This window comes from Typopeltis vanoorti, chromosome 10 (assembly GCF_054136105.1).
Source record: "Typopeltis vanoorti isolate ZY-2024b chromosome 10, IOZ_Tvanoo_1.0, whole genome shotgun sequence".
NCBI lineage: Eukaryota > Metazoa > Arthropoda > Arachnida > Uropygi > Thelyphonidae > Typopeltis > Typopeltis vanoorti.
In genome coordinates, this window is record NC_143558.1 from 119917880 (window position 1) to 119942633 (window position 24754).

Consider the following 24754-nt stretch of genomic DNA (forward strand, 5'->3'; position numbering starts at 1 on the left):
ATTGCCTGCAAGTCAATTACAACAATGCTGCCCATTGTTGTAATTGATTTGCAGGCAATTTTTATGATTGGTCATAAACAGCGGTATTCTCTTTCTCGATTGCTGAAAGATTTCAGTGTGTGAAAATTAATGATAATTCATGAATATTTCCATGTTTAAAAATATCCCGCTTGGTCACTGACATTTGCTACACAGATGTCATTTCCTTCAGTTTTGAGAACAGAGGATACGTAGCCCATCATTATAGTTCGCTTGCAGACAATTTTTATGACCGGTCATAAACAGCAGTATTTCCTTTCCCTAATGTTGAAAGGTTTCAATGTGTGAAAATTAATGATACACAGATGTTATTAGGCGTTCTGGGTCTGAGCTTTTCGACATATTCACGAATATTATTCTCCTCAGCATATTTCCACTATAATATATTTATTCATGAAAAATGCTTAGAAAACTAAAATGACAAATTCCAGGAGAACTTCTCGCGGAAAACTTATTCACCTTCCGTGGAACACAGTTTGGGAAACCCTGCTCTACACAACTCACTTCAACCTACAGAACATCAACCACCACTGCCCTCATAATAAATTTAGTTTAATCCTTTATCCAAGTGTAAGCAAACAAAGTTTGCACCTGAAAATATCTTCAGGACTGGGGGTAAGGTAGTGCAACTCTGAGCAAAGGTGGACCAAGCTCTTATCACTCCTTGTCTCAGTATCTCCCATAATGCAAAGCACATCTCCTTGCAGACATGTATACTGCTGTGCATTAAGGAAGGGTCACTATCCAGACCGGTTTCAACCTTCATTGAGGTCTCATCAGTGAGAGGCAGACCCAAATGTGGAGATACTAAGGCAGAAGAGGAGAGGTCATATTTACCTATAGGAGTTGCCAACAGGTGCACCACCTTATTATTGAATTACTCTGGATTTAGAGAAAGATGTTGGAAGTTTATTTTTCACTTGGTTAGACTATAATAAATTTAGTTTAATCCTTTATCCAAGTGAAAGCAAACAAAGTTTGCTCCTGAAAATATCTTCAGGACTGGGGTAAGGTAGTGCAACACCAGGCAACTATGAGCAAAGGTGGACCAAGCTCTCATCACTCCTTGTCTCAGTATCTCCTATAATGCAAAGCACATCTCCTTGTGGACATGTATGCTGCTATGCATTAAGGGAAGGGCCACTACCCAGACCGGTTTCAACCTTTGTATAGGTGAAGCGGGCTCTAAAAATAAGACGATCCCGAAGGATCGCCCAACTCAGCGTTGTTCCACTCTGACAGGCTTACCCCATCACTGAGAACTTTCTCAGCATTGGCTCTACCCAGTGGCAGGCTCGCCCCCACCACCAAGCAGAGCCATAAATCTCAGCAGTGGCCTCACTCAGAGACAGGCAAAAATCTACCTCCAAGCAGAGCCTCTCAGAGCCAGATTTGCCCTGCACTGGTTTCAACCCTCACTGGGGTCTCATCAGTGAGTAGGTTGAGGTTCAGTGGGAGGAAGACCCAAACGTGGAGATGCTAAGGCAGAAGCAATAGGAAAGGTCATATTTACCTATAGGAGTTGCCGACAGGTGTACCAGCTTATTATTGAATTACTCTGGATATAGAGAAAGATATTGGAAGTTTATTTTTCACTTAGTTAGACTATAATAAATTTAGTTTAATCCTTTATCCAAGTGTAAGCAAACAAAGTTTGCACCTGAAAATATCTTCGAGACCTGGGGTAAGGTAGTCCAACAATAGGCAATTCTGTGCAAAGGTGGACCAAGCTCTCATCACTCCTTGTCTCAGTATCTTCCATAATGCAAAGCACATCTCCTTGTAGACTATCTCCAACATCTTTCTCTAAATCCAGAGTAATTCAATAATAAGGTGGTACACCTGTTGGCAACTCCTATAGGTAAATATGACCTTTCCTATTGCTTCTGCCTTAGTATCGCCATGTTTGGGTATGCCTCCCACTGATGAGACTTCAATAAAGGTTGAAACCAGTCTGGGTAGTGGCCCTTCCCTTAATGAATAGCAGTATACATGTCCGCAAGGAGATGTGCTTTGCATTATGAGAGATACTGAGACAAGGAGTGATGAGAGCTTGGTCCACCTTTGTTCGGAGTTGTCTGGTGTTGCACTACCTTACCCCAGTCCTTAAGATATTTTCAGGCGCAAACTTTGTTTGCTTACACTTGGATAGAGGATTAAACTAAATTTATTATAGTCTAACCAAGTGAAAAATAAACTTCCAACACCACTGTCCTCAATTCTAGCCTCCAAGTCATCCTTCAGTAGGGCTCAGATAAATTTTAACTTCATAAATTTTAATGCTAATAAAACGTACTTCTGTTCCATTTCTAGTAAAAAAAAAATAACCATTTTTTCCCAGTATTCTTTTTGACAATACCCAAATATCCAGACAATCTGAGATTTATCTTCTTGGAATCACCCTGACATCAAGTCCCTCCTGGCATAAATACATCACAACCATTGCATCTTCAGCTTCTAAAACACTAGGATTTCTCTTTCACTCAAGATGTTACTTCACCTCTAAACAGCTGTTAACCTTATACAAATAACAAATCCCCCCAGCTATGATTACTGCTCTCACATTTGGAGTGGGGCTCCTAAAAGCTCCCTCAAAATGCTTGACTCAATACAGAGGAGAGCAATTAGGTTGATAAATGACCTATCTCTTACCAACTCACTTTCACATAGACATTTGATCTCTGTGAATTGTATTTTCTACAAATATTTCCATGGCAAATGTTCATCTAAAATAGCATTAATAATTCCCTCACTTATAAGTACTAAGTCCATTGGAACACATACAGTTGTCGCCCAACACCCTTTCACAGTACACCTTGAAATCTACAGAACAAGTTTCTTTTCCTCCTCCTTCATCCCTGCAAATACTGTACTGTGGAATAGTCTTTCTCCTGATGTATTTCCCAAGGAATACAATATGCAGACATTTTAAATCAAATGTAAACAAGTTTCTCCTTTCCCAACCCACTGCTCATATACAGTACTAACGTACTATAGGCTGATCAACCAACCTCTAAAAATATTTTAGAGGTTGGTTGACCACTTGGTTGGTCGAAAAATTTTCATATGCAGTAGAATCTGAGCAGCGATTTATGTGGGAGAAATCATAGAACAAAAACAAATGGAGAAAATTGTCATAGTTTTCTTTGCTTATTTGGGACAGGAGACTGCAGCACTTACAATTATCCTTCTGAGGTAATCACTTGTAAATCGTCGATGGTTTAAGGATTATTTGCGCAAGGAGAGCAAAGGCAATGCTGTGTGAAGTACAGCTAGTAAATGACTCGCCAACTTTGTCCTATTTAAGATGGATCTACATGTAAATGACTCGTCATTCTTCTCACTTACTTTGGTTATACAACATATTATTACCTTCTAAAGGGGAATAGTTTCTAACTAGTTGCATTCACTTGGCATCTTTCATGCTGAACCACTGTCTAATGAGAAAAGTGTAGAGATTTTTCAGTGCTCTGTTTTTGGATAATTTTGCTTTTAATTTTATGGACTTTTGGAACCTTACCAAGATGCCATGTAAAGATTTGTCACTAGCTAAAAAAATTGGCTTACTAGACCAAATCAAAGATCATTCTCCCAATACGGTGGAGATAACCAGAGTACCAAAATCTATTGTTGCTCACTTGATACAACAGCAAGATAAAATGCAAGAAGAGTGGACATGCAATGGAAAACGGGGAACATCCCAAAAACAGTCGCATGAAGGTAAGGATTCTGATGGACATTCTGAATTAGTCGTTTTCCATTATAACTGGATGAGGCACATGCATCAGTGGTCCAGTGTTAAAGAGGTCAGAGGAGCCATCTAAGAAGCTGGATCGTCATGATTTTAAATTGGATTATAGTGAAGGACTTTAAGGAGAGCAGGTCATTCTTTGTTGATATTGACAATGAGGGAAATTTAAATATCCACATAATTGGCTATTATAATTGATTTGAATAAATGATTTGTTGCTCAGTGATATGTTAGTTTTTTTAACTATTGAGATGAAACTTCACTCAATTGGGGCAGTTGTTTAATGCTCTATAGTCCCAATTAACTGGAATCTACTCTATATATTTTCATATTGAAAATAACCATATTCATATCATTATTTTTGCTAAGCACAGTGTCTAAATAGCTAGAATTGCAATTGATTTGTATTTCTGCTTATTTTAATAGTTTTCTTTGATTTTCCTATCAAATTTCTCATGGTCATTATTGAATTTGGTTAAATGCTTTTTAAGACGACTAGCAGCTAAAAGTTCAATTTCCATCAGCAGGAAATAGTTTTGTGTTAAGTTAAAAATCCAGCTTATTAAAAAAAAAGTTTTAGTTGTAACAGGATGGGAAATTGCCTTTGGTCATACTTATTCAATTTTTGAACAATACAAGGAAAGTGAATGCAAGTGTGTAAGCATTTAGATTTACTTTCTTCATTTTAAGAGCGAGACTGAAAATGATCTGTTACTGTGATAGCAAATGATTTGAGTTACCAGAGTTTGTATAAGAAATAGATGATAATATTAGGATGCATGGAGTATATTTGTTTGAGGTAGAAAAAACTTATATAAGAGAAATAGCTTGCACTTAAAAATGGATTTGACATTAGGAGAAATTTATTGCAGTAAGATATAATTCATTCAGGGGAAACAGATCATGGGAAAAATGGTGAGGATGAGTAAGTTCATCTAAGGTGTACAAATGTGATGATAATATGAATGAAAGTGAACATTATTATAAATCTGAAGATTTGTTTACGACAGAACTCACAGTTTATTTGCTGGTGACAATGAAGTGCATCCGATTACCTTGATGGGTGCTAAACAATAATTATTGGTGACATAAATTATCTGAATATCGATCAGGTAGTAGTGACAGTTCATAAGAATGAAGTATAATTTGAGCTGTTGTGAGACCTTTCTCAAGCAGTAATGTAAAGAAAGAACTTGAGATCAAAGAGTCAGAAGGGGGTTATTAAGGTTGTGACTTATCATCAGGTGACCATTTTAGAAATTATGGACATTACAACCGTGTTATAAATAACTATTTTAATTTATTTTATTTAAGTTTGTGTATATATTGGCCAGCATGTGTTGGTTTCCAGTAAACAGTGAAGGAAAGACTGCCAGAAGGAAGATGTGTGACAAGTGATCTAGAAATGGAAGTGTGTTCTGCTTTTCAATCTCAATTGTGAACTGTTTGCGTTGTTTGTTTAAGTGGCTGAGGAAGGTGTCTAATGTCTGGCGGCCATGGGGCCAGATAGCAAAAACATTGTCAATGTAACTAAGCCAGACTTTGGGTTTTAAAGGAGAGGAATCTAGAGCATGTTGCTCAAAACATTCCATATAAAAGTTAGCAATGGGGGGGGGGATGGCGAGCCCATGGCTGTGCCTTTTTTTTTGTAGGTAGAAAGTGTTTTGCCACACAAAATAACCAGAACGTAATATATACGCAAAGAGCGCCGTGATATCTGGAGAGAATTTGTGTAAAAGAAGGATTGTGACATTCATAAAGGGACAGAGATGTCAAACTGCACAAGTCCAACAAGCTGCAGATTTGAATCCCTCCATGGGTATGTAATTTTTTGATTGTCTTGAGGTAGAAGATGAATGTCATCACTCAGCACAAGATTCACTGCACTACTTATTGGAAGCCTGAAGTGGCTTGAAATGTTATGTATTTTGTATCTGGAGATGAGTTTCTAGACTAGATTAAAAAAAAATAATGTGTGTGTATATATATATATAAAATAAAAAAATCCTTAGGTGTGCTGCTTGTTGACAACTTTCTGTGGATAATATACAGAAAAAAATATAAAAAAATAAAATAACTTCATATAAAAAATCATCTTTTTGTAATCTAATGTCTTTGATTATGTTTATAAAGTGTTGTGTGTCTCTGAACATACAAGAAACATTTAGGCTTTGGCACTGAGTTATACTAAATACAATTTAATGGAATAACTACAGCACAAAGAGAAATAATTAAAAAGCAGGTTTAATCATTTAAATATTTCATCTGTCACAGAGACATCTTCAGGAATAACTTGTTACTTGTAATAATAAATGTAACAAATGGAAGAAATGGAATCTTTATATAGCCTAATTTTATTTCTTCCATTTATTGTTTCTTGTGTGTGACAGAGATAATATTGAAACAATCAAACATGCTACTCAGTTATTTATTTGTGCTGTTGTAGTTATTCCATTAAATTGTGTTGAGTGTCTATACATTGTTGTGTACAATCTGTATGTGATTGCTGGCATAGTCATGAATGTTGCATATACTAATTCATGACTTCCTGATGTCATGAAGTACTGGTCCTAGGCTTCTATTTAGTGTGCTTGCAAGCAAATGACCTCAGAAGATTTCATGAACTACCTGACGAGATTCTCTTCTACATAAGGCATGGAGGAAGCTTGCCAATTTACCGTGTCACCTTCTGTGAGAAAGGGTACTAGTTTGCTTGTTTTCTTCTTTCTTGATTTTTAATATTGCTTACATTTTATTTACATATATACATTTTATTTACATTTACATCGTTATTGTTAAGATTAGGGTGGTTGATAAGAATCTCACAGGCTTCCTTGAATTTACGTTCATACCATGTTTTTGAAACTTTTCCCTGTTTTATCTATATACACCTTTCCAGAAGAATAAGAATCTTGTATAGTCCATGATGTTTTGTAAAATGGAATCATTGTCTTTAGGGGAATGTAGGAAATTTTGTAAGGTGTTATCTGGTTTTAAGGACTTTCTATGACTGATTGTAATATTTGGGTTATTTTTCTTAATATGTTGTCAATGTATGGTAAGGTTACCCTGCCTTTGTAATTAATTTCTGGGTCATCATGGGATGGTTCATTGGAAAAACAAGCTTCTTTATTAAAAGTTTATTTTTTTGAGTTGCCATTTTGGAAAAACTGACGAAATAGGATCTGAAGTTCTTATAGTTTATTTAATTTAATCATTTTTAGATATATTTAAAGCTCTATTTTTAAGGTTTTGATGATACCTCATATTTGTTGATGGTGATGGAAAGTGCTTGCATGTTTATCTGTTTGTGGGTTTGTTTTCTGTAAACTTCTAATGTTAATCCGTCAGTGATGTTTTTGTTGACAAAAATATCTAGAAATAGTAATTTACCACTCTTTTCTATTTCTGATGTGAATTTGATTTTCAGATGGCAGTTATTCAGGAAATGAAGAAAATCTTCAAATTCTCCTTGTGTTTCCATGTAATAAAGATATCAACACATCTCCACCAGACATGTGGCTTTAGGGTAGTGTGTGCTATCTTCTTTCTCAAAATTTTCCATACATATATTGATGGGAGGGGATAGAGGTGAGCCCATTGATAGAATATTTAAACCAAGAGCTCAAAGATGATCCTAAAGTCATGTGTCTTATAGAGATTTTCCTGCTGTGATTTTGTGCTGTGAGACCACCACCCTGCATATTAGGGGCCTGAAGTTCCATCTCTAGATTGAGGTTTCTTGATTATTTCTTAATTCATCTATGGTATTAATGTATGATAGGTTCACATTTATAGCCTTTTATGAATGGGATTCATAGAAGTTAAGGGAACTTGAAAAATTTAATGGGAAAAGTTAATTGTTTGTTTTAATTTTTTTTATTGAAATAGTTTCTAATTATTATTGTGATAAGATGGAGTCAACAGGCTCATTATATTAAAGATAATTTAGGCTGTTTATCTAATTTTAATAAATATGTGAAGCAATCTGTGAAAAAAAAAGTTTCCTACCTTATGTTTGAATGCCTTGAATTAATAATTTTTTTTAACTTATGTGGTATTATACCAGTGCTACAGTATCAGTTAATTTCTAGTATTGAACTTTACCAGATCAGTCATTTTGGTACTGTACCTGTAAATATGGTGCTAAATTTGGTTCAATTTAAACTGAATTGAGTTGGTTTAACCAGTTTTAGATTAATATCCCAAATATCAGTTTATTGAATTCTGTCCAACTAGAGTGGAGTTAATGTATGTGCATGGAACAAAATGATATACAGTTAAACCAGTGGTGAAAATGCTGTTGGCCTGATTGGTTGAATTCAATGACCAGGTTATTGAACCTGCTTTCCATCCAACAAGATGCAGATTTGAATCCCTCCATGGGTATGTAATTTTTTCATTGTCTTGAGGTAGAAGATGAATGTCATCACTCAGCACAAGATTCACTGCACTACTTATTGGAAGCCTGAAGTGGCTTGAAATGTTATGTATTTTGTATCTGGAGATGAGTTTCTAGACTAGATTAAAAAAAATAATGTGTGTGTGTATATATGTATGTATATATATATATATATATAATATATACACACACAGAAAAAATAAATAAATAAAATAACTTCATATAAATTCATATTTATATATGAATATATTTTATATATTCATATCCAAATTGATCGGTAACTTTATATCATAAAAAGTTTAGTGAATATAATTTGTATTTGTAATGGAAAATACTTTTAATGTATTTATACAATAGAGATGGCGATAAAATGGCTCCAACTGTGGAAAAAAAAATTGCAGAATTGGAAATGGGACTTCTTCATCTTCAACAGAATATTGATATACCTGAAATTACATTACCTGTACATCCAATAGTGGCTTCCACAATAAAAAAATGTGCTGAGGAAGTTAGAAAAGCCACAGTAAATGACTTCGGAGATAGAGTGGAAGATTCAACTTTCCTTAATCAGCTACAAAATGGTGTAAATCGGTGGATAAGAGAAATACAAAAGGTACATATATTTTGAAAATATTTGAATATATGATGCTTATTTTAAAGTGTCTTTGTTTAAAACTTAATTTACATGTATTTAGGGCAGCAGGCTCATGCTACCCTTTTTATACAAATGATTATTCATAAATGCATAACACTTTTTCAAGTATAACTAAAGTTCTTGCATGCTACTATACTTAGATGAACTTTAGCTAAACCAAGCTATTTTCTTTTGGTGTAGTATACCTAAGCATGTAATTTAGTTGGGACTAATAAAGGAATGTATATTCACTTGTGGCTAATTTCTGTGGCTGCTGCTGAAAATATGTTGCTTATCATTGTTAGTTGACTGTTAGTAGGAAGGATCAAGTAAAAGGGTGGGGGGGGGGAGTTAATAGAGAAGAGGAGAAAAAGTAAGTTAGGGAGAAGATAGGAATTTATCAGTACAATAATGTTGATACTTAAGTTTATTAATTGTGAAGTTTATTAATTAATTATTAATTGATCTTGTGAAGTAATTTGGATCCTATGAGGTAAGAACATGATATGACTTAATCTGAAAGGGCATGCTATTATGGATTTGTTTACTGAATGGAAAACATTTTTAGTTCTGGATTTAAGTATGTTTTGTGGGGTCTCTGTAGCTTAGTTGAGAGTAACCTTTAAAGGATTGTTTGTGACTACATGACTTACACATGGACTAAAATCAGGTTCATCACAGTCAAAAAAAGTGAGATTGGGATTGTTAATAATCATATAAGGAACTATAAGAGGAGCAGCAGGTCTTTTTGTATAATACTCCCCCACCCCTCTCCCAGTTTATAGATTTTACTTAATCCTACAGGGAAATAATTTCAAGATCCAAACTGTGATTGTTTATTTACTATTTCATTAATTTTTCCGAGTAGTCTTTAAGCTGATAGATGCTGAAATTTCTAGTGATATGCTTTAACTCTACATTGTGGTCACTTACCTTCATGAAATTAGGGGTGCTTGTTTCATTCAGCTAATTTTAGAAATAGTTGCAAATCAATTCATGTAATTTTGCTTTGACCTAAGGAGACTAGCATGTTTTGACCTAACATCCACTCCTTATCCAAGATGGGTTGAGTCTCCTGATTAGAGCTTTTAGACAATTTAATGCAGGTAGCTTGCCACTCCTCTGCTGCATCCCTCTAGGAGTAAGTATTTTATGTCTTCAGAACTGTCTTCATGGGGCTGGTTTGCCTGCTCTGAAGGACAAAACTCTAGTTTCTGGGAGAAAAATCTTCTACCTCCATGTAAGACCAGCTAACTCTTCATTTGATCGAAGAAACCCAATAAAAATACTTCAGATCACACACAATTTGGACCTTGGTCTTTCCAACCAAAGAGTTTGTCTATACCAACTGAGCTATGGACATTCTTTGACCTTCATATAGGTGTTATTTAAAATTTAAGTACAAAAAAATTCATAAATTTTTTTTCACACACAGATGTATTTGAAAGTTATTTGGTCCTTTTCATTAAAATTGACACACTATTTGATTTTTAAGACCATGGATTTAATAAACATTTATACAAATCGTCTACTAGTTTCGCTAGCTGTAACTCTCTAGTTTTGTCAAGACTTTTCTCGTCTTGACAAAGCTAGACAGTTACAGCTAGCGAAACTAGTAGACGATTTGTATAAATGTTTATTAAATCCATGGTCTTAAAAATCAAATGGTATGCTTCAACAGATGTATTTTTTATTTGTTTGGTTTGATTTTACATGTGTATATAGTGTGAGTGCACACACACACACACACACACACACACACACACACACACACACACACACACACACACACACACACACACACACACACACACACACACACACACACACTTATTAATGTGCATAAACACAATTATATTTGTGTATAGTTCTGTTCTTTAAAGAAATATATTAACAAAAATAAATATTACACAATTATGATTTTAACTGGGAAGAAATAAAGATGATGGGCACTACAACATTTGAATTTGAGAAAACTGATTTGTTACTTAACTTAGCTAGAGTAAGAAAGCAATATGAGAAATTTTTTGTTGAGAAAGAAAAGAAAAACTGCTATCAAATACTCAATACATAGTGACTACAGGAAAATTAGTACCTCAGTACCAGTGAACGTGGAAAAATTAATGTTTTGACTGCATCTGATCTTTGGAATTTTATACATAATATGCAGGCAAAAATAACTAAGCACCCTATCTTAACAGAACATGGCTGTTACATTAAAAATAGCAGAATTGTAATCATGATCAAGTGTATTCCTGATGAATTAACAGAGGTAGTTCAAAGAATGTGAACCACCTTGCACTCCTAATGATGACCCAATGAAATCCTTTCGATATTAAAATCAGTGGACTCGAGAAAACATATAGTAAAGATGGGATAACTGTTGATAGAATTTAATTAAATTCACTGATTTATTGAAACTGCAATGAATGCTTCAACAAAGGATGCTCTCCTTTACCATTAAATTATACCAATAAACAAACCCAGAAAAGACCATCTGATGAAGTTAGCAAACATAGGCCAATTAAACTTATTTAATGAAAAGATACCAGGTCTTCTAATAGATCCAAATAATGCACTTTACCCATTGATACTACAGAAGCTATTATGGATCTATTTCCTAAAACAACTGATGTCAGGCTGAAGAAAATGAAGGTAGTGACTGGAATAACTGACTAGCAAAGAGTTCAGTTTCAGAAGCACTTGCTTCAGTAGACATGGTAGTAGTATTATTACTTCTTGACTTGAGAGGATAAACTAAATTGGTTTTTGTTACTTAAATGGGAAATGCTCCCTGCGAAAAATTTTAGACCAGTAGTAAATTAGACAAAGTAACTCAGTTTTCTAGTGCAGAGGGGTGTTAGTGAAATATCTCAAAATCAGTTTTAAATTAATCATTGTATGATGTGCTTAACACTTTCACCCTCCATACTTGCGGCACTTAAAAAAATGCATACTGTCACATAAATGATCATTCTGAAAAAATCATCAGTTACATTTTTAAGTTAAAATCAAAGGTTGAAGTTCTTCTGAAATATTACTTTATTTCAGAAGAATTTATTACTTTATTAAATATTATATAATTTAATAAAGAATTACTTTATTAAATATTACTTAAGAAAAAAAAATTGTTCAAATTACATTTCTACATGGTCTTGATAAATACTATTGCAACCTCTGCACACCCCCCATGCTGCCCACAGAATTTCATGAGCCTGGTTCAATTAGTGGAACATGGGCAGCCAACATTTGTGTGTTTATCAGTAGAGAGAGAGTTGTCTAGCTTAACATGCAGTGGGGAGAATGTATCTGTAATATCACAAGGTTGGAAGGCTGTCACTGTTATTTTCAACATGCTAAAAACACTTGGGATCAACAGGATGTTTTGTGTATCAGACTATTAATTGTTAGAATGATACAGAAGACATATCTGACCACCAAAGAACGACTATGCTGTGTCAGGAGGCAGCAGCTTCTGAGGGCTGTGAAGGCACACTTCTGCCATAATCCTGTGAGAATACTGAAACTGACGTGAGATAAATGAGGTCACACATACTAAGTGATGACATGGGGGTGAGAGCCTGTTCCTGTCGTTCTACTGGACACCTCTTAACACCGTAACTTATGCAGCAGAGGGTAATAAAATCAAAGGCACTTCTCTGACAGCATACACAAACAATAGACAGAGATCCTCTTCACAGAAGATTTTCATCATTGAAGAGTTGTTTAACTGCCAAAGTGATCAGGTATATGCCCCAGATGGTCACACAGCACATGCCATAGCACCTAGGTTTAAGAGAGGTCATCACCCTGCATCAATCAAAACCCTCTGCCATAGTGCTGGAACCTGTGATATGGCCCATGAAGAATACCTTGCTTCACAGTAGGCATTGGACCTTCCAGCACACAAGTCAAGGACCACATAATGATTGGAGCAAATGTGCCTGACCACATATCACCATCTGGTTGGCCATCTGGAAGTCCCAATCTGAATCAGTTGAACTTATTTGAACACTTGTGTTCAAATGAGTTTTAAGTTATGGATCTGAGAGCTGGGTTAGAAATAAAACACATAATCAAAGATTAAAAACCACAGATGAGAATTCTAAGAAAAATTTGGGAGTGAATAGATGGCATCAGTGTCAGATGTTCATAGGTTCTGAGATTAGTAATGTAAAATAATCATGTAGTTCTGTCATTGTATTCTGTACACCCTTGAAGGTACATATCAGGAAATTGATGAATATTTTCATGAAAATGAAAACAAATTTTACTGGACTGATTTGAAGAATGAAAAATGGAAGTATCATTGTCTTCCATAAATTTCTGATGATGATACTCAGAAGGGTATACAGGATATTATGATAGTACTACATGAGAATTGTATCATTGCTAACTTTCGATCATTGATTTTCCTTCAAATTAATCTGTTATCTGTCAAGACTCCAATATTATCAGATCCTGTATTTCTGTCTTCTAAGGTACTTTTTACTATATCTATTCACCTAGACCTTGGTCTTCCTCTGGGTCTTAACTACCAACATGGCAAAGAACTTGTTTTACTAATCTTTCCTCTCCCATTCTGTTTAAGTAACCATACATGTTAGCTCTACTCACACATTCCTGAATGCTAACGATGTTCAGCTGTTTCATAATATCCTCATTTTTAATATGATAATGCTACTCTGCTAATCTTTTCTAGAACTTTATCTGTGGTCTCTGGTCTTTGATCAAGTGTTTTATTTCTAACCCAGCTCTCAGATCCATAATTGAAAACTGGTATGAACACTATTTTGTATACTGCTAGTACGGTGTTTTGGTTAATTTCTTTCTTATCCATATAAATTTATTCAGCCGACTTCCTACTATACCAGTTTTACTAATCATGTTGTCTGTTTCCATATTTAATTTGCCATCTTCACTAAAAATTATGTCAAAATAGCTGAAATGTGTTACTTGTTCTATAGGTTCCCTTTCAGGATAAAGTTGATGTTTTCAATGTTTCTTCCTATTTTCACTAACCTTTTATAGTTAATTTTCATACCAAATTTATCACACTAGTTATTCAGTTTAGTCAGGGAATCATGCTGACTTGCATGGGATTTATTTAGAAGTATAAGATCATCTGCATAAAGTGAAGAGCTGAGATTAAATTTTGGTATTTACTAGTATTGAATTTATTGCTAACATTTATTTTGAAATAGACTTTCGTAATTTTATTTTTCCACATGTGAAATTCATTTTTTGTATATTTCTTGCAAACATTTTAGAAAATTTTAAGGAAAATGTAAAAATATTAAAATAATTTCTGATACAGTAAATTCCAAGAAAACAGTTCACTGTAACTCAAGTAGTTTCAAAGGTCAGAAATCTGTTAATGATGCTAAATGTAAGGCAGTGTATCCCCAAGTGTGGCACATGTATCCCCAGAGGTATACAAAAGGTGTTTATGGGATATAAGGCTCTTCTTTAAATTCTGATTTTATTTTTTTAAATATAATTAACTTTTCTATGACTAAAAATCTAAACACATTTTTTAAAATCTTCACGTGTATCGAGTGACCTCAGTTAGGCTTGCATTTGGCTAATGGCATGATCATGGTTCAAACCGTTTGCATGAAAAATTTAAATTCAAATAGTCAACATGGTCAAAACTCTTTGCTAAATTTTTATATTTTAAAATAAACATAGAACTGGATTTCACCAAACTATTTCCCAACAAAATGTTTCTTTTGTCTCCTTAAATCTTCCTGCTTTATCATTAAAAAAATATATTTAATAATTGAAAAGTTTGACATGTTTGTAATTCATTATAAGGAAAATGTTAAAAACTAGTCAAAGTCAATATTTTAGATGGTTGGGGGTAATTACTCTGAAAGATTAATATGCATATATTAATCTTTCAGACAAATATATAAAATGCATATATTTAAAAAGATATATTGAATATATCTTTTTAAAATATCTTTTTTAATTTTTCATCTTTGAATGAAATATTACACTTCCCAAATTGCCTTTACCTGAGGGAGGTGTGTAAAAGTGTCTCTAAAATTTTAAAAGTGTTTCTCCCCCACACTGAAAGTTTGGGGAAACTTGCTCTAAGGGATTAATAATGGAGTAGGATAATTAGGGGATGAAAGAAGACACTGCTTTTGTTTTCATCCTGAAGTTGGTAAGATGGTTTGTGTTTGATCCACTTTGGCCAATACAGAGGTTAAAAAGAATCAGTTCTACAGTTTTCAGAGGTGAACTGTAGATGTATGTTCAGATAAGAACCAAATCTTGGACACTTGAAGACAGACTGTAGAAGGCTGGTTTGACTCAGCTAAGAAAGGTTTGTGGTCAAGCTGTCTGCAAAGAAAGAAAAATCAAAACTACTTCATGGTAGTGGAAGTTAGAAGCAGACGTAAAAATATCTAAGCACGATTTTTTGAGTAAGTTTGCTTGAGCTCTGAGAGAATAGAGAAAAATGTAAAAGTAAAGCAGTGTGTAAAAGTAGCTAAACAAGTCATGGGAAGAATTCAGTAAGAAATAAAACATTAACATAAGGAAGGTAGTAATATGCTCTAGAGCTATCAAGAGAAAAAAGTTTAGAAATGACATGATATAGTTGAAATGAAAAACTGAAGATAAAGATATTCTAGTTGTTTGGTGTAATTACTTTTGAAAGATTGTAAATAAAACAATAATTGACAGAGCTGTTACAGATAGTATTTGAGGAAAATGCAATCAGGAGCCTGTCAATACTTGAGGTAGGAAAAAAAACCCATCAAAACTTGAAATATGTAATTGCAACTGGAATAGGTATTGGATTAGAAATGGGTCTAAAAATTTTATAGTGGCTGCATGGTATAACTTGAAGATGTCTTCTAGTCAGAAAGTATAGTCATAATTCAGCAGGCATAGCCTTTCAGGACAGGAACCAGTTTAAAGTAAAATGTATTGAATATACAATTCTTGAGCAAGTGAACTCTAAACTGTCTTGATATACAGAAATCTTTCCATAAAGAAATTATAGCCTTAACAGAGCTGTATAGTAACAAACGCATTGTTGTAACCAAAGTAGAAAGTAAACACTAATGTTTTAATGAAAGCAGAATGAGATAGCAGAATGCATGATTTTCTACAAGATCATGGATCATGATCCAATACAGTAGAATAGTCATTAAATTACTAAAAAAAAAAAAGTTGCATCTCAGCCCTAAAAAATTTAACAAGCAGATGCCTTTTCATTTAACAATACCAAGAATATATGGAGGACCAAAAATTCATAAACCTGATACCCTACTCCCAATTGTTCATAATACACAGTCTTATAAACATGCTAAACTGTTGGTTAAATCCTCCCCCACCACACACGGGTAACTCTTCTGCCTATATGAAAAATTCTGTTCTCTTTATATTTACTAACATACCATTAACTGAGACTCTTGATTTGATAGTACCATTTCCCTCCAGACATATTCGCACTATTCAGGTTTATAGTACATGCTAGTTTGTTTCACATGAAAAGGTAAAAAAAAAAAAGCCATGAGTTTGCCCCCCCCCCCCCCCCCTTCTTCACTCCTCTCCTTTTAGTCAAATTTCTACATAAGAACACTGAAGGAACTGACCACACTCAAACTTATAGTTTGGCTGTGCTATATAGGTATGTTTATTTAGCTATATGGTCTAGACACATTACATTTTTATGGAATTTAAATAACTAAATCCATCTCACAATGAAAAAAATAATCAAATAACTGTCTGCCCTTGATAAACTAGTCACATTTCCTTCCAGACATATTTGCATTATTCAGGTTTACAGTATATGCTGGTATGTTTCACATGAAAAGGTAAATAAAAAAGCCATCAGTTCGCTCTCCCCCTCTCCTCTTAGTCAAATTTCTACATAAGAACACTGAAGGAACCGACCACACTCAAACTTATAGATTGGCTGTGCTACGTAGGTATGTTTATTTAGCTATATAGTCTTGACACATTACATTTTTATGGAATTTAAATAACTAAATCCACCTCACAATGAAAAAAATAATAAAATAACTGTCTGTCCTTGATAAACTAGTCACATGCCATTCAAATAGTTCATTATCTATTTGTAGAAAACATTCATATACTGAAAGATATTTACATAAATATTGAAAATTTATTTATCACTAGGTTAGACTATAATAGATTTAGTTTAATCCTTTATCCCAGTGAGAGCAAACAAAGTTTGCGCCTGAAAATATCTTCAGGACTAAATATAGTGTTGTACTATCTTATCCAGTAAGTAGTGCAACACCAAGGCAACTCGTGGCAAAGGTGGAGCAAGCTACCAGGCACTTCTAACCCAGTATCTCCCATAATGCAAAACACATTTCCTATGTGGATTGAGCAAGCTACCAGGCACTTCTAACCCAGTATCTCCCATAATGCAAAACACATTTCCTATGTGGATATGTATATATACTGTTATGCATTAAAGGGATTGGCCATCTACCCAGACTAGTTTCGACCTTTATTGAGGTCTCTTCAGTGGGAGCCAGGCCCAGAGCTGGAGATACCAGGCAGAAGCAGTAGCAAGTCATCTGTGCCTATGGGAGTTGCCAAAAGGTTTATCACCTTTTTTAAAAATTACTCTGGATTTAGAGAAAGATGTTGAAAATTTATTTATCACTAGGTTAGACTATAATAGATTTAGTTTAATCCTTTATCCCAGTGAGAGCAAACAAAGTTTGCGCCTGAAAATATCTTCAGGACTAAATATAGTGTTGTACTATCTTATCCAGTAAGTAGTGCAACACCAAGGCAACTCGTGGCAAAGGTGGAGCAAGCTACCAGGCACTTCTAACCCAGTATCTCCCATAATGCAAAACACATTTCCTATGTGGATATGTATACTGTTATGCATTAAAGGGATTGGCCATCTACCCAGACTAGTTTCGACCTTTATTGAGGTCTCTTCAGTGGGAGCCAGGCCCAGAGCTGGAGATAGCTCTGGTGGAGCAAGCTGGTAGCTTGCTCCACCTTTGCCACGAGTTGCCTTGGTGTTGCACTACTTACTGGATAAGATAGTACAACACTATATTTAGTCCTGAAGATATTTTCAGGCGCAAACTTTGTTTGCTCTCACTGGGATAAAGGATTAAACTAAATCTATTATAGTCTAACCTAGTGATAAATAAATTTTCAACATCTTTCTCTAAATCCAGAGTAATTTTTAAAAAAGGTGATAAACCTTTTGGCAACTCCCATAGGCACAGATGACTTGCTACTGCTTCTGCCTGGTATCTCCAGCTCTGGGCCTGGCTCCCACTGAAGAGACCTCAATAAAGGTCGAAACTAGTCTGGGTAGATGGCCAATCCCTTTAATGCATAACAGTATACATATCCACATAGGAAATGTGTTTTGCATTATGGGAGATACTGGGTTAGAAGTGCCTGGTAGCTTGCTCCACCTTTGCCACGAGTTGCCTTGGTGTTGCACTACTTACTGGACAAGATAGTACAACACTATATTTAGTCCTGAAGATATTTTCAGGCGCAAACTTTGTTTGCTCTCACTGGGATAAAGGATTAAACTAAATCTATTATTTACATAAATAGTTGCACCATCATCTTTTTTTTTTTTGGGAAAAGAAGAGATTATATCCATTAGCTAATGAAAGTGTGGCAAAGGCGGGCTAATTCAGCAGAGCATTATCATCGGAAAAATTGAAACAGGATCTGTGTTAGTTTTTTGGTCAAAAAATGCCAAAAAATTAATATAGAGATCCTGATCCTTTGCCACACTTTCATTAGCTAATGGATATAATCCCCCCACCTTTCAAAAAAACTCCTTCACTACACAGGACTGCACAGAAACTTCCTATCTTACATGTTCAGGGCACATTATAAAAACATAGTGCTTATTAAATATAATCTCCTCCACTTGAACCATATCAAATGAGCATCTCTAATTTGTTCATTAAAGGACAAACTGTCACATCTGGGAGTATATGAAGTACTCTGTGTGATCTGACTTTCTTTGGACAGGTGGGAAGACCTGTCAAGATCTGCTTTGGAGAACATAAATACATTTACTGTCATCTTTACAGTGAGTTGGGATTGTCAGACCCATGCTTTGGACACCCCTTAACATAGGATTAGATAGAAAAAAAACTACAGTGCTAAATAGAAGTCATTACAAGTTGAAGAGACTGATTTTTTGGAATCACGAGCCGCTTTGAAACATTCCCCAAACCTCAACCAGTAGGATTATGAATTTACCAGAAATCTGGAAGGTAGTCATTTTAAGATGGAAATAATATCCAGCAATAGATGAAGCTAATTAGTATACTTCAGTTTTTTGTGTCATCTGTTAAAATTTTAAATGGTTCCAGTATTAACTGTTTGTGTGTAACACTGTTTGTGCTTGGAAGATACTGGGGATAAAACCAATAAATAACCAAGTAAATACATGCATTTACTTGCTTATTGTTATGTTGAATTTTAAAGTGTTGGTTAAACTTCAGATTTTAACTTGTTTATGGTCAGACTTAGAAAAATTGGCATTAATAATAAAATTCTAATCCACAGCAGAGCACTTAAGTCCTTAATCCAACAAATGTACAGATATATATATATATATATATATATATATATATATCATCATCATCAAATTCCTGCCATGTACCCTCAAGGGGTGTACAGGATATGACAGTACTACATGAAAAAATTACATCATTACTAACTTCCTATCTACAATTTTCCTCCAAATCAGTCTGTTACTTGTCAAGACTCCAACATTATCAGATCTTATATTTCTATCGTCTAAGGCACTTTGTACCATATCAATCCACCTATATCTTGGTCTTCCTCTGGGTCGTTTTCCTGCCAACCTGGCAGAGAACACTTGTTTTGCTAATCTTTCCTCTCCCATTCTATTTAAGTGACCATACCATCTGAGATTAGCTCTGCTAACGCATTCCTGGATGCTGACAATGTCAAGTTCTTTCCTAATATCCTCATTTTTAATATGATATTGCCATTGATGCCATCTGTTCACGCCTCTAATCTTTCTCAGGACTCTCATATCTGCAGTCTCTAGTCTTTGGTCAAGTGTTTTACTTCTGACCCAGCTCTCAGATCCATAAGTTAAAATTGGTTTGAACACAGTCTTGTATACAGCTAATTTAGTGTTCCGACTAATTTCTTTCTTATTCCATATGAATTTATTCAATTGACTTCCCACGATACCAGCTTTGCTGATTCTGTTGTCTATTTCTATATTTAGTTTACCATCTTCAGTAAAAATTGTGCCTAAGTAGCTGAAATGTTTTACTTGTTCCACAGGTTCTCCATTCACAACACAGTTGACATTTTCAATGATTCTGCCTATTTTCATTGTCTTTGTCTTTTTATTGCTGACCTTCATACCATATCTATTACAACAGCTATTCAATTTAGTCAGAGAATCTTGCAGACTTGCAGCGGATTTATTTAGAAGTATAACATCATCCGCATAAAGCAAAGAGCTGACATTAACATTTCCAATTTTGATATCAGGTTTAATACCACATTCCTTCATAATGTGATCCATATAGATAATGAATAACAGAGGGGATAATGTACATCCTTGTCTCACACCAGATTTAACATTAAACCATCTTCCTGTACTTCCTTCAATTCTAACTGCTGACTCACAACTCAAATAAAGACTAAGTATTGCTTGATATAATGCCCCATTGACACCATATAACTGCAGCGTATTGAATAGCTTCTCTCTTGGCACCTTGTCATATGCCTTTTCCAAATCGACAAAACTTAAATACAGATCTTTGTTATATTCCCATGCTTTCTCGACTATTTATCGTAAAGTGAAGATCTGATCCTGACAGCCTCTATTTGGCCTGAATCCAGCTTGTTCTTCACCAAGCTTTTCTTCCACAATTCTTCTCAACCGTTTCTCAAGTATACTTGCATAGATCTTGCCAGGAACACTCAGTAGGGAAATACCTCTGTAATTCTCACATTCAGTTTTATTTCCCTTTTTATATATGGGTACTATGAGAGCTCTACTCCAATCATCGGGAATTCGTCCCTCTGTCCAGGCTTTCTGAACTATGCAGTGCAGCCACTGTAAGACTCTTATACCACCATACTTCAGCATTTCTGGTCGAATATCATCTACTCCTGCTGCCTTTCCACATTTCAAGCCTTTGACGGCTTTTTCTACTTCAAGTATGGATATGTATTCCTGACTGCATGCCTGGTCAGTGTTTTTTATCACTGTGCTGTCATCACTGCTTGTTTCATTTAGCAGTTTTTCAAAGTAATTAGTCCATACTTCAAGGATATCTTTTTCTCCTGTTTTCATTTCACCTTTATCATCTCTAATTCCTTTTACAGCACTCTTTCCTCCATTCCTAAGCTTCTTCAACAACCTCCAGAATATTTTGCCACCTTCTTGATATTTATTTTCTATATTCTTGCCAAAGTCCTCCCATGACTTTTGTTTAGCTAGTTTTACACACTGTTTAGCTTTCTTACATTTGTCTCTGTATTCTGTAAGAGTAAAAGCTGACTTATTTGCCAGGAACTTTTGATATGCTTTCTTCTTTTCCTTCACTGCCTCTTTAACTTCCTGTGTCCACCAGGGAGTTCTGATTTTTTTTATCTTTGCACACAACCTCACCACATGCCTCTCTGGCAGAATCAATCAATATTTCCTTCAGAGTTTGCCACTGAATCTCCAAGGTTTGATTCCTGTTCTCAAACTCTTTCATTTTCTTTTCAATAATATTTCTGTATTTTAGTCTACAGTTTACATCTGAGAGCTGCTCAACTTTTATTCGCTTTAAAACTTTCTTACATGTTATTCTTTTCACTATGAAATTCAATTTTATCCTGCTCAAGACTAAATAGTGATCACTTCCAATTTCAAATCCTCTGTACACTCTGGTGTCCTGCACCAGGGAGAAAACATCACTATCAACAATAACATAGTCAATGAGACTTTTCTTATTCCTAGCCTCTTCTCTCCATGTGAATTTGTGCACATTTTTATGTTGGAACATGGTGTTCGTAATAACCAGTCCATGTCCTGAGCAGAAATCCAACAGATATTTGCCATTATTATTAGCTTTGCTCTTTTCTCCAAATTTTCCCAAAATATTTTTGTATCAGAAATAAGGTACAAGACATTTTTATATATATATATCAGAAATAAGGTACAAGACATTTTGAAGATTAATACTTAACTATGGAAGTGAAACTTGGACTGTAAGATGTAAGTCATGGCTTACATCACTTGAAACAAACTACATTTTGAGAACCTCAGGTGTACATTACTATACTGGATGAAAAAAAATTAACTGAATGATACCTGTTTATGTAATATATCCAGCAGTATTGACAGAGCTGGTTACAACATGTATAGAGAATGGATGGGACCAGGATACCTTAATAAGGTTTTTTTGATACGTCTATAGAGGTAGGACTGCCAGGAGATGGCATGACCATAAATCACTAGGCTCATTACTGGACAGTATGATGATAATTACATCATAGAAGAATTTTACTACTGATTATGCTAGGTAACATTTATACTTGCTTATGCAAGTATAACTCATTAAATCAGTATAAAACCATGAAAAAGAGGCTTGGAGAAGAACAAGCAGAGTTCAGGCCAAATAATTGATGTCAGAATTGTTCAATTTGACAAATGCAGTAGAATCTGCTTATTGTGATTGCTGATAATATTATCAATTGGCTATTGTTATCAAAATCATTCGGTCCCAAAACATGCCATTTAAAATGAAATAAAGAATAACCCATCTATTATAATCAATGTTCTGGTTATTGTTATCAAAATCCTTGAATGTTTAGCCTTTCGCATCTCAGAATTAGACCCTTAAGAACTTTAAGGGTTAATCAGGAGAAAATTTGACAAAGAACATTTGTCGAAATCTGAATTTTGTGTTAATCTCCTTTTAATCTTCTCTTAAGATGATGTAGAATAAAATTATCTTCCAGGCAAATGCAGGTGGGTATAAATACAATCGAATTGTGGTTTTTTCGAATTTATTTTCATACTCTCTTTCAGTAAGTGAATTTGATTTAAGTGTTTGTTAAAACAAGACTTATGCAAGTAAAAATGTAAAGATTTATCTTTTCAAGAAAAGAAAAAGAATATTGCAGTGCTATGATAAGGTGCCCAAATGAGTCAGGGTGCAGCTGTACATTTAAAAATTTCACAACCACTCTTGTGTAAGATCTTAAAACACAGATCAAACATTGAAACTTCAGCTCTTACTAATGAGAACATGGATTGGAAGAGAGCCCGATCTGGTAAGGATGCTCAAGTTGAATCAGCATTAAAAATTTGGTTTAGTAATGTTCGTGAAAATAATGCTTCGATGAATGGGCCTTTGATGCGTCAAAAAGCAGAACTGGCTAAAACTCTGGGCAAAGAAAATTTCACCACAACTGATGGATGGTTTAACAGGTGGAAAAAGCGAGAGAATATTGTGTACAAGTGTATTCGTGATGAAGAAAAAAGTGCTGATTTTTTTGTCAGCTGATGTGTTGATTAAGACCGAATGGCCAAAACATTATTGCTGAATATTCTCCCGAGGATATTTACAATGCATACGAAACAGGACTCTATTTTTGTGCAATGCCGGAGCATACTTATTTGTTTAAAAATGAATTACTAAAGGATTTAAATCTTCAAATGAGCGAGTGGCAATTCTTTGTTATGCTTATATGAGAGGTGAGAAACAAGAGCTCCTAGTGATTTGAATAAGTAAAAATCCTTGGTGTTTTAAAGCTGTCAAAAGTTTGCCTGTTGACTACTGTTCTAGTGCAAATGCTTGGATGACTAATGCTATTTTCACAGTTGGGTAGTTAAGTGGGATCTTAAAGCAAAATATTGTCTTCTTAATAGACAACTGCACTGCACACACAAACAATTTATTGTTAAAGAACCTCAAAGTAATCTTCTTGATTTTGAACACTACATTGTTAATTCAACCATGCCACAAGGCATCGAGCTTTTAAAGCTTATTATTGCAGGAAAGTTCATTCGAGAGTTATGGCTAAACTTGATTATATAAAAGACCAATCTGATGCAAGTGCAATTGCAAAAAAGATTTCCCTTCTTGATGCATTGCATTTGGAAGCAAGTCTCGGAGACGACTATTGAAAACTACTTCCAAAAAGGTGGGTTTTTTAAACCACGCTCTAAAACTCCTTCTTCCGAGGAATTTGAATATCTTACAAATGAAATTTTTGATAAAACCCCAGACAGTATGTCAAAAGAAGAATTTGAAAATTGGTGGGATATTGATAACAACGTTGACGTGGTGGCTACAATGACAATGTCGGAAATATGTCAAGCTGCTTCCAATGAGAACTTTAAACTAGTAGAAGAAAGTGAACCTAATATAAGAATAGAAAAACAAATTTTAGAAGCTCCTCCAATCAATGCCCAGATGCAAGAAGCTCTATCAATAATTCGTCATGGTGTGCAACATAGAGCAACAAACTTCGAAAGGCATTATGAGTATGAGCAAATTATTCATGAACTACTATATTCAAACACACAACAGACAACACTAGATAAGTTTTAAAATAAATGTTATGTCGTTGCTTATTAAAAAGTTTGCTCATAACAATAAATTGAAATAAATGATGCATGTCTTTATATCATTTGCTTAATATTATCAGCCAGTAATTGTTATCAAAAAGTGACTGTCCCAAAGTGATCACAGTAAGCGGCATCTACTATATGAGAAATCATAGGAATATAACAAGGACCTGCAAGTTTCATAGATATGGATAATATGTAAAAAGTTACCAAGAGAACAGCTCTTCAAAACACTACATTTATGAGGTGTAAATAAGATGTTATATTGAGCAATAAATAGCCTGTACTTAAGCTGCAAGTCAGCAGTTAGAATTG

The 24754-nt window shown here is 34.6% G+C and overlaps 1 protein-coding gene across 1 annotated transcript in view; it reads left to right on the forward strand.

Moving 5' to 3' along the window:
- Positions 1-24754, forward strand: part of Dhc64C (dynein heavy chain, cytoplasmic) — a 1087706-nt gene that overhangs the window by 60104 nt on the left and 1002848 nt on the right. The window contains exon 4 of the mRNA XM_090398628.1: positions 8550-8805. Within this exon, the coding sequence (XP_090254754.1) occupies positions 8550-8805 (256 nt within the window). The remainder of the gene's footprint in view (positions 1-8549; positions 8806-24754) is intronic.